The 11,609-nt window shown below is 37.5% G+C and overlaps 1 protein-coding gene across 1 annotated transcript in view; it reads left to right on the top strand.

The window, feature by feature from the left end:
- Positions 1-3,955: 3,955 nt before the first annotated feature.
- Positions 3,956-11,609, top strand: part of LOC132048919 (uncharacterized) — a 17,882-nt gene continuing 10,228 nt past the window's right edge. Inside the window, exons 1-8 of the mRNA XM_059439600.1 lie at positions 3,956-4,110; positions 4,317-4,420; positions 4,982-5,045; positions 5,130-5,240; positions 5,346-5,405; positions 6,317-6,509; positions 10,160-10,472; positions 10,578-11,193. Of these exons, the coding sequence (XP_059295583.1) occupies positions 4,027-4,110; positions 4,317-4,420; positions 4,982-5,045; positions 5,130-5,240; positions 5,346-5,405; positions 6,317-6,509; positions 10,160-10,472; positions 10,578-11,193 (1,545 nt within the window). The 5' untranslated portion in view covers positions 3,956-4,026. The remainder of the gene's footprint in view (positions 4,111-4,316; positions 4,421-4,981; positions 5,046-5,129; positions 5,241-5,345; positions 5,406-6,316; positions 6,510-10,159; positions 10,473-10,577; positions 11,194-11,609) is intronic.

Here is an 11,609-nt window from a genome sequence, read left to right as displayed (position 1 = left end):
GTTACTACCAAAATATTCCATCAAATACTCCACATGATATTTTCTCCAACTCCTCCACAAACGAATTCGCTACATAATTATTCCATAAATTTATCTCCATAAATAAGCCTTAAATGATACCAAAAGAGAAAGATTCATACCTTACTTCCGCTAATACCGCGATATCTCCAATACTTGTCTTACTCCCAAGCCACAAATTCACCGTAACACAATATTATAATCGTAACTATACGCCGACGGAACCCGAATCCGGAGATTTTTACTTAACTTGCGTTGAAATTTAATGGAGGGAAGGTTGGAGAACTTTCTAGAATTGTTGGGAAATATTTTTGGGCTGATTTCTTGGCTAAAAATGAGGGGTTAAATCCCTTTATATAGTTGCTCCGAAGTCTCGTAGCAAGATCGTATGCAAAAGATCGTTCACCTATCGTTCATCCGCGGAAATTATTTCGAGACCTAAAACTTTTATACACCGATCTCTTTATTTGCATACTTGGATATGTCCAAAACTCCATACAATCTGTATAACTTATTCAACATCCCAAACTTAGCAAAACTTATTTTATTTTTTTCCGATTCGTTTAACCTCCAACCTTCGCGGCACTTACTTATCACTTGTTGAACATAACATAAACACTTATAACTTCAAACATAATCCTATCCTTTGAGCTTATGTGACTAGCCTATGATGCAACTTAACGCACGAAAATACGGGATGTAACATCATTTGCATAGCATGTCTCATTATCATATCATATATTGATTGACTGGATTGTTGGCTATGTTCGTGTTGTGGTTACTTGAGGAATTATTGAGAACTTGGCAGACTTGTGGTGTAGGAGCTTAACCTTAGGTTTGACTTGACTTTGTGAGATTTGTAGCTCTTGCTGGTTATTATTTGGCTATCTGTTGACTTGTTGATTCTGTGTTTCCGTATACGTGAACTTATGATGCTTAACGGTAGTGTACTTATACTACTCTTGCTGCACTTTTTCTGAGTGCAGAGTTTGAGCCAGGATCCTCCCGTTTCTAGTCTTGAGGCTATTTCTGCCGAGATTCTGAGGGTAAGCTACCTGCCTGCCTGCACCCTTGGAGTCCATCTTATTATTGTCTGTCACTCATTCCTTTAGACAGTGTTTTCATGTATTCAGAATTATGTATTAATCTTAGACATCATTTTGGATAGTCGTTCTTGTACTGTGACTTTTGGTCTGGCGAGATGCATTATGACTTAGTAGTTTCCTCACATTATTTATGATATGACTTGGACTTATTGGTTGTTCGTATAATTTATGTTGATTCGTAAATTGTTTAAGTAAATGGTCTAAGGGAATCGTACGCCCACCAGGGGGTCAGTGTGGGTGCCATTAGGACTGAGATTTGGGTCGTGACAAGTCTGATCTTATACTTGAATACGTTCTGTGACTGTACTTGATTGCTCATCTGTCCTTCTTATTAATTTCTTCATATTTATATGTGCTATCTAATTGTCGGCCTATGATGACTACGAGTACTAGTGTGTTACTCATACTACTCTTGTTGTACTCCTCGTAGGGTGCAGAGTTAATCCAGTTTATTGTCCGAGACCTCGCGACTGATCCCGAGGATGTTCGTCACAGACTTGGGGTGAGCTATTAGACAGATTTGCAACCCTGAATCTCTTCTTATATTATATTGTCTACTTCCTATTCTATAGACAGTTTCTCATTCCTTTACTTAGAGTTGTTTATGTCAGTACTTGGTAAATGCCTTCTTTAGCAGCTCTTGTACAAGTTAAGACCAAGTTTTGGGGGTTGTTATACTTTTAACTATTCAACATTGTTTATTCGTATAAAGTAAGTCTTTTAATATAACTGTTGTATTCATTTATGTATATCCACCTGTTTAAATAATGGGATTTAGGAAAGGGTTCACCCACCCGGGGGGGGGGGGGGGGGGGAGGAGTGTGGGTGCCCTCAAACAAAAGCATAAGTAAAAGCAGTAATGTAAATAGAAATAAGGAAGAGACAACCTGTAATTTTGAATGCCGCTGAGGGCGTATGACAGGCATGCTTTCGTTTAAAAACATATATTTATATATATATATATATATATATATATATATATATATGGGGCTGCATCATCATCATCAAGCCGCTCTTTGGGCTAACTTCATCATAACATACCCAACTATAGTGGTGTGCACAATAGGTGCCGTACCCCGCGACAAAGGCGGCTCGGTGTCATAAAATATATATATATATATATATATATATATATATATATATATATATATATATAATATATAATGCATGATTGACTTGCGGAATAATATTTTGAATATTTTGGAGTGACGTAAAGTCGCAAACCTCCAAATACGTTATGTGAGCTAACTCGCAACATATGATGTCATAAGAAGCATAAAATACCATCAACATACAATTCATTAGGAATCAAAAATCAATGTAATACAGATTAGAAGTACATCATGGAAGACAATGAACATGAGCGTCTAAATACTAAGAGTACAACCGTTTATGAATATCGTTCATTTATGTTTCGTTCATTCGAATTCATGCCAAACGAAAGAAAGAAGGTGCCTTAAAATACCTTATGTCGAACCACGACGTATCAAACCGGAATCAGCCTCCTTCACGCCTAAGTCTATAACCAAAAAGAAGGGTACTAACGTTAATTCCGAGTAGTTCAACAATTCCCTGTCGAGCGGCAAGCTCGTTCTTTCTAAAATCGGACAGCATATCCCCCTTTTTCTTAATTTTCCAAGTTCATAAAAACAACAAACCACATACAACCTTCAACTATATAATTGCAGCACCATAACACACCCAATAGCCCAACAACACAAATCAATCTACATAACAACAAGTGCACAAACGTCACCAACGAAACTACTATTTGTCACGACCAGCGGCAAGCTCGGATTGGAATCAAAACTCAACTCTTTTTCCCATGTCTCCCATACTTACAACACCATCAACAGGTCTAGAATATAAACATATATATTGACATGACATTCCAGTCTTATATCCATCTTAAAAGTAACATAACATAAACAACTTTTAGGTGTTATATGGCCACTTCTCTTTCTAGCTTATAACACCATCTTCATAACCAACACCAATACAAGCATAGATACAATAACCACAACACAACCAAGCTATTGTCCATAATTTTCAGCCATAAGAATTTAAAAATTATTAAAATAAATAAATAAAACAGAGGTATGTTAGTTTTAAGGGCAAAAGTGAGCTAAAAAGGTGAGCCGATGGTATTTTTAGCAAAATAGGTGGATGAAGAATATATTTAGACCTTTTGAGATAGTGCAGAGGCATTTATGACCCTTTTCCGAAAAATTTATCATAGAGGTCGAGGAAATTTTTGCTTGCTATTATTTTTAGTGTGTTTATATACTATTTCGGGTTAATTTTCTTTTGTTGAAAGGAAAAGTTTTCTTTCTCTTGATGAGTAAAAAGAGAAAAGTTCTCCAAAGGTTTAGAAAGAAATCAACGAATTAGTTAATGAGAAATTATGTTAAAGTTCGATTTTTTTGTGAAATATACATACAACAAAAATGTTATGTATAAGGAAGTACTAAACAAGATATGATCATATCACATACTTGTACTTAATTATACCAAAATTAATTTAACTACTTTTTTTCCGCCCACTGCACACTATACTCATTTAATTAAATTTTGTTGTTCAATCTTACATGTTCAGACGATATCTAATCATTTTACTTTCGACGATTAATTAGTTGGTCGAATATACTCATCATTTATCTCTTGTGCTCACATTCCCCCTCCAAATTGGTGTCAGTCATCACAAATATATTTCAATACTATTCATTTTATTTTAAAAATTTATACTAATTGACATGAGATATACGTGTAACGCAAAAGCTAGTATAATATAAATATAGATATTGGTATAGATTATGAAGTTGGGCCGCAATTTAAACCGGGGTCCCAAAATTGGTTATTTGTAAGCCAAGGCGCGAAGATTTGGCTTTTGATTATCCTTGAAATGCTGATTACATTTTCAAACACGTGGCGGCCTCCACTCTCACTCCTCGCTCGGCTCCGCTCCCACTTCACTTTCTCCACTAAGGCTTTCCTCTAAATTCACTCATCTATGTTTTCTATTATCTTTAATTTCTCTCTAGTTATTCTTATCAATCACTCACTGTTGCTTACTTATTGTAGTTTTCCTATTTCAGTCATTTAATCCAATTAATATAATATTCCCGTGTTGTTTAGCATTCGGAGTAGTGGACGTGAATAAGTTGCTAATTTTAGTACTCCCTTGTGGTACAGTGCTACATCGATGAAGAGTGTAATGACTTTTTGCCGTGGTTGGAACACAAGGCAGGGGTGGAGATATCTTCTTTGCTTTCAATTGGAAAGTCTGCTTATGGAAGGTTAGCCTCTTTTTATCTGCCATAGGTCATCCTGCATTTGCTCTGATTACCATCTGTTTCTATGCTTGTGATGATCAACAGTTGTGAAATTTTATCTTCTTAATATTGATTTCTTTTACTGTCTTTTGCAAAAAAGAAACATTTCTTTGTTTTTCTCGATCCTGCTGACCTGGAAAATATACTGGGTTCACTCTACTGTGTTATGCGACATACTAAGGGGTTGCTTGGTAGAGTAAGAATAGTACTGAATAGGGTGTATTAGTAATGCTCGCATTAATAAAGCTAGGATTATGCTGACATTAGTTTTTTTCGACTGTTTGGTTTGTTGTATTAAATAACATGCATTGCATAATTTTTAAATAGTACTGAATAGGGTATATTAGAATATGAATAGTACTGGTATTGTTAATGCCATGGTTTACTATGTATAAGAAATACTACCAAACAAGAGATTAAATAATACCAAAGCTAATACCAGTATTATTTTCTCTAATACCTCCTTCCAAACGACCCCTAATAGCTTTGACGGATAAGTCAAGCGACTTTACCTTCTATATGCAGGTCGCTCATTGCTCGTCACCCTATAAAACCAGGCGATTTCTTGTTGAAGGTTCCATACAATGTGGTATGTGATTCTTTAACTGGAGTTCTAGCAACTGTTTAAGTGGTTCTGTTACTGTACCTGACAGAATATACATTCTTATTGCAGCAATTGGCCCCTGATAATCTTCCTAGAGGAATCGATCCATTATTAGGAGATAATGTGGGCAATGTTGCTAAAGTTGCCTTGTTGATTCTATATGAGCAGAAGTTGGGCAAGGTACCATGAATTTACATGACTTTGGCTCCAATTAGTGCTTCTGTTGTTTGTGTATTTGGACTCACGCTGATTTATTACACCTGTGTCCTTCCGTGTTGTTTGCAGAAATCGAAATGGGCCCCTTACATTACTTGTCTTCCCCGGCCTGAAGATATGCACAGCACGGTAAATTTTATTGAATATGCGTCAACATCCCCTTATTATGAATTCTAATCTTAGTTCATCCTTCTTTAACACTTCTTCATCTTGGTAGGGGTATAACTAGTTCTCGACAAGTAGATTGGAAGAGGGCATACCCCTCTAAATGAATAAAACCCGAGATGGAATTGTGTCAATAGAGAGTCAGGATACTAAAAGGTAGTTTTGAATCATTCTACTAAGTTCTAGGGATCCATGGATTTGACAAGTTATGGAGGACATGGACTAGGGTAGAAGGTTAGTACGTAGGTGAGTGTTGTCCTACTTATCCTTTCATACTAGTAGTTGTAGCATTAATCTTGTAGTCTATTGTCCTTCGATTTCTGCGACTATCTGTTGTTTCATGTGCTTTGGTTTTCATATTCATTTGAGGTCTATGTTACTCGGACTCTTCAAAAATGGACACGGGTGCGTGTCGGATTCTCCAAAAGTAGTGCATTTTTGAAGGATCCGACACAAGTATTGCACCATTTTTGAAGAGTCCGAGCAACATAGTTTGAGGTTGTTACGGCTATTTTTTTCTAGATAGCTTTATCATGCTTTTATAGTATTTTGCCCTGACTTTTTATACTACTTTGAATTGCTTGTCCTTGTGCCGAGGGTCTACTAGAAACAACCTCTCTACCTCCCAAGGTAGGGGTAAGGTCTGCATACACTCTACCCTCCCAGACCCCACTTTATGGGATTTCACTGGGTATGTTGTTGTTGTTGTTGTGACATCCGAGTCATAATGAGAGGCTGTATTCACTGGAAAGAGATTGCAGAGAAGGGGGAAATTATATGTTGATGTTTGAGAGTAAGGAATCTGATTCCAGAATCATATGCTGAAACATTTTCATTTCAACAAGGTTGATATTAGTTGGTTTACAATTTTGCAGATATTCTGGGATGAGAACGAGTTAGAGATGATTCAACAAAGTTCTTTACATCAGAAAACAATTATGCATAAGCTGTTTGTCGAACAAGAATTTTTAACAATTAAAGAGGTTAGAAAGGGCTCTATATCTTTTGTCGGTTTGTTACTTCACTTGCTGTTGAAATTCATTGCAGTTTTACTTTTCTGTGATAACAGTATTAACATGCAATTTCTCCACTTCTAAATCTGAGTAGTGCTATCATGATTTAATGTTACCCTAACTGATCAGTTAGTGAATGGTTAGAGTCACTTTATGCACCCAACAGCAGTGATGTTGATCTTATCTAAGAATTTGTTAAGAAGCAATTACCATCATGAAGAAAAACATGAAGATATCAAACCTTTGTTCTCTTAGACCGAAATGTTATTATTAGTGATATAAGATCTAATATCTGGAGAAATCAGTTATGGATATTTAGCTGCTGGAGATTTAACTCAAGTCATTTTTTTGACAATGTTAACATTTTATTCATCAGCATAAAGATTATGCTGGTAGCAATATTTACAAGCTACAACCCTTGTGTACTTTACAAGGCTTCCAGAAGTTGTAGAATAGATTTTGCATCCACTACAATAGACTCTTTACATCAAAAATGAAAATTTAAAATACAATTCACTTTAACTACTTGTATGAAGCTACTTTTATCTACAAAACATTTATTGTTTCTTTCCCTCCATATAGTCCACTAAATGCAAGTTGGAAAAAATCCTCCACCACTTCTTCTGTTTGTCCATTCTTCCAACATAGTTCCAAGCTTTTAATTGATAACATGTATTTCCTGGCATTATCCGTTTCTGAATTACCGGGGCCAGGAACAGATTCCATAGTTGGGAAGTGAAGATACAATGAAGGAAAAGATGGCTATTGTTTTTAGTTTCAACTTTTTGCATAGGAAACATCTAAAGGTTAACTGCATACCCTTTCTCTGTGGATATTCTTTAGTTAGACAATCCCTTCTTGCTACCAGCCATGTAAAAAAGTTAACCTTGTAAGGTATCTTGATCTTCCAAGTCTGCTTCCATGTCCAGTTGATGTTCTGTTGTCCATTTGTGGAAAAATACTTCTGACTGTGAAAACCTTCTTGCCTGTGCCTTTCCATACCATGATATCTTCATTGTCATTTACCTTTTCAATCCCTCCAGCCACTGTGTGCAGTTAACAGTCATTCAATGCTTTCCCAAAAGTGAGATCCCATCCATGTTGGCTCCATACTTCCACTAATAGTTGCATTATGTTGCAGTGATAACCTAAAAATATCAGGGCATCTATCTCTCAAGGGCTCATGTCCTATCCATTTATCAGACCAAAAAGCTATTCTCGTACCATTCCCATGGTAGAATTCAATATTAGCTGCAAAATCTTCCCAGAAAGCTCTGATGGATTTCCAGTTATTCACCCCAATGGCTGTCATGACAGGTTTAGAGCACCAGTGGCCCAATTTCCCATATTTCTGTGTTATGACCTCCCTCCACAAGCTATTTTTTTCCTTGCCGTACCTCCATAACCATTTGGAAATTAAGCTCTTGTTATGTAATCTCAAGTTTCTTATTCCCCAGCCTCTTGCTGCCTTGCTTGTGATCACTGTTTTCCATCTCACTAGATTGTATCCTTCTTTTTTGTGTTACCATGCCACAAGAAATTTCTTCTAATAGCATCCAACCTGTTCTCCACCTTGGAAGTGAGCGGAAATAGAACCATAACATATGTAGGCAAAGCATCCAACACTGAGTTTATCAGAGTGGTTGTACCTTCAACTGATAGATATTGAGCCTTCCATTAGCAAGTTTTTGTCACATTTATCCAGTACATTATTTCATATTTCCAATTGCTGTTCTTTGATCCTAGAGCCAATACCAAATATTATGTAAGCAATGCTCCCGCCTCACACCCAAGGACACCAACTAAAATCAGAGTTTCTGCACCTGCATTTACAGGATATACCTTACTCTTCTTCCAATTCACATGTAACCCTGAAACCGCTTCAAACAAGGTCAATATTAATCTGATGTGTCTGAGATTCCCTTGGTTAGCTTTACAAAAAATTAGTGCCACAGCAAACATGAGGTGGGTGATGGCTATATTTGTTGATATGCTGTTTATCTCTGTTACAGAATGTATATAGACTCATTATTGGTAATGTACATAGCCATAGTTAAGGAGCATATTTGTAGGGATTTGTAGGAATTCTTTTCATTTCTTTCCTTAGTTAGCACCATGATGTACTGTATTTATACTTTGCTTATCTATTGGAATAAGATAACAACTTAACTTCAATTCGATTACATGGTATCAGAGCCAGGTCCATTCCCGTTTGGACTCCCAGTCTATGCTCCAGTTGGGCCTGGGCGTGTAGGGGGGTGTTAGAGTGGGTTAGAGTCCAACATTGGTTGAGGAATGAACTGGTGGTTTGCTTATATAGACTTGGGCAATCCTCCCCTCTTGAGCTAGCTTTTGGGATTGAGTTAGGCCCAGGTGCCATATCTTTACATGGTATCAGAGCGACATCTGTGGCTTCGACGGAATTAGATTTGTCTCGCCGGAGTTCAGCTCTCATCGCTGGAGTTGAGCTCTGTCTCGCTGGAATCTTTGTCACATCGTGCAATTGATCATTATCATTTGACTTGGGAGAACCTCCACTCTCCAAAATACAAGTACCCAAAATCCGGTGGCCGAATTCAAAGTGCGTGACTCTTACGCGCCGTCGAAGAGCTCTGTCTCGCTGGAATCTTTGTCACATCGTGCAATTGATCATTACCAGTTGACTTGGGAGAACATCCACTCTCCAAACTACGAGTACTCAAAATCCAGTGGCCGGATTCAAAGTGCGTGACTCTCACATGCCGTCGAAGAGCTTCGGACCAAAATTTTCCTAAAAGTGCGTGGAGGGGCATTTTTTTTTTTTTTACCCATTCTCGTTCCAGCTTCATTCTTCGAGGTTGCCTTGAGATTTCCAGTCGATTTTTTGGTGGTTCTCTGATAATAGAACCACGTTTTGAAGGAGAATCAACTTCGGATCAGATTTTTCATCTGGTTTGGTCAGCATCTGGAGAAGTTACCTTGACAATTATTTGGTATTTCCGACCAGTGTTTGGTGTTTCCAGTTCCACTCGGTGTTTTGCAGTTTGCTTCGTGATTTAAGTTCCGATCACTCTTGCTAAAAATGCTCCAGGTTTTGTTTCCTTGGTCAAGATTTATGGCTGGATCTTATTTGCTTACTTGGTCTTCGTAAGCTACAGGATCTGATTGCTCCTCTTTAAGAAGTTTAATTCCTTACATGGATTTTCTTTAAGTAATATTTGCTGGAGATTACTGTTAGTGTTACTTCATTAAAGAATGATGATGACGGATAAGAAAAACAATTTTGGGGTTCATAGCCCACCTTCTAATAAAATGATTTTGGTTTCGGCGGATGAGTTTGCAAAATTTTCTGAATATAAAAAATTACTTAAGGAATCTATTTCAGTTACTACCCTTGCCGAGTCAAGTAAAGCATGCCTTGTCTCTTCTTCAAATAAGTGGGTCATTGATTCGAGTGCCACATATCACATGAAAGGTAATCCTAATGTATTTTCTAGCTTTCAATCACACAAAACACTCTCTGAAGGTGAAGCTCGGCTCACTGCAATATTATCAAATGATCCGGATTGTTAAACCAACCTCGTCCATTACTCTGTCATCGGTATTAAGTCTACCGAAGTTGGCCTTTAATTTGATTTCTGTGAGTAAACTTACCGTAAAACCTTAAGTGTTATATTTCGTTTTTTCCTGATTTTTGTCTATTTCGTGATCTTACGACGCATAAAGTTATTGGTAAAGGACATGTATTTGATCGTCTGTATATCCTTGATGAATATGAGCCTCGAGTTGCTACCTACCCAGGTGTTGTGTCTCTATTTGAAGCACATTGTCGATTTGGGCATCCTTCTTTACCTATGTTGAAGAAGCTTTGTCCTCAGTTTCAAAGTATTTCTTCCTTGGACTATGAGTCATGTCAATTTGCAAAACATCATCGCAGCACGTTAGATCTAAGGGTTAATAAACGGGTTGAGTCAGCTTTTGAGCTAATTCATTCTGATGTTTGGGGACCATGTCCTATCGTTTCCAAAATGGGACATAAGTATTTTGTCACTTTTGTGGATGATTTCTCTCGAATGACTTGGATTTATTTTATGAAAAGTCGTTCTGAAGTGTTTACTCACTTTTGTGCCTTTTGTCTTTGAAGTCAAAACTCAATTCAATGCTACGATCCGTACAAAACTCAATTCAATGCTACGATCCGTACTTTGAGGAGTGATAATGCTAAAGAATACATGTCAGAGTCGTTTCATTCCTACATGAGACGACACGGTATTCTTCATCAGTCATCATGTGTTGATACACCTTCTCAAAATGGAGTTGCTGAGAGAAAGAATAGGCATTTACTTGAGACAACTCAGGCACTTTTGTTTCAAATGAAGGTTCCTAAACAGTTTTGGGCCGATGTAGTTTCTACGGCTTGTTTTCTGATTAATCACATGCCATCGACTGTGCTTGTTGGTAATATGCCCTATAGTGTTCTTTTTCCAAACAAGTCTCTATTTCCAGTGGAACCAAAGGTATTTGGGAGCACGTGTTATGTTCGAGATGTTCGACCATCTGTAACCAAGTTGGACCCTAAGGCATTAAAGTGTGTTTTCTTGGGTTATTCTCGTCTTCAGAAGGGGTATCGATGTTATTCTACTAAACTTGGCAAATATTTGGTGTTAAATGATGTGGTATTTTCAGAGAATACACCATTCTTCTATAGACCTCCTAATTCTACAAGTCAGGGGGAGGAAGATGAGTGGTTAGTTTATCAAGTTACTCGTCTTTGTGGAAAAACAATCAGATGATATTATTCTTTCATCTCCTAGTTACTTTATTGAGCACCATGAAGTCGTGCCTTCGCACCTACTCAGACAGCACCGCCAATTGTTCAAGTTTATTCGAGAAGACGAGGATCGATGATACATGCCCCCGCACCCGTTCCTGCGTCATCGATCCTCCTCCATCGATCCTCGAAAAACCTTGACCTCCCAATTGCTCTTCGCAATTGTACACGGACTTGTAAATCCACGTATTCCATTGCTAATTTTGTTTCCTATGATCGATTATTTTCTACGTCTAGATCCTCGATTGCTTCTCTAGACTCTATTTGCATCAAAACCGTGAAGGAGGCTTGAATCATCCTCGACGGTCGACGCGACGCTTTCGAGGAAATACGCCAGAGGAAAAC

Source organism: Lycium ferocissimum, chromosome 3 (assembly GCF_029784015.1).
Source record: "Lycium ferocissimum isolate CSIRO_LF1 chromosome 3, AGI_CSIRO_Lferr_CH_V1, whole genome shotgun sequence".
Classification (NCBI taxonomy): domain Eukaryota; kingdom Viridiplantae; phylum Streptophyta; class Magnoliopsida; order Solanales; family Solanaceae; genus Lycium; species Lycium ferocissimum.
Note: the sequence above shows the minus strand (reverse complement) of the source record. Positions and strands in the feature narration are given on the sequence as shown.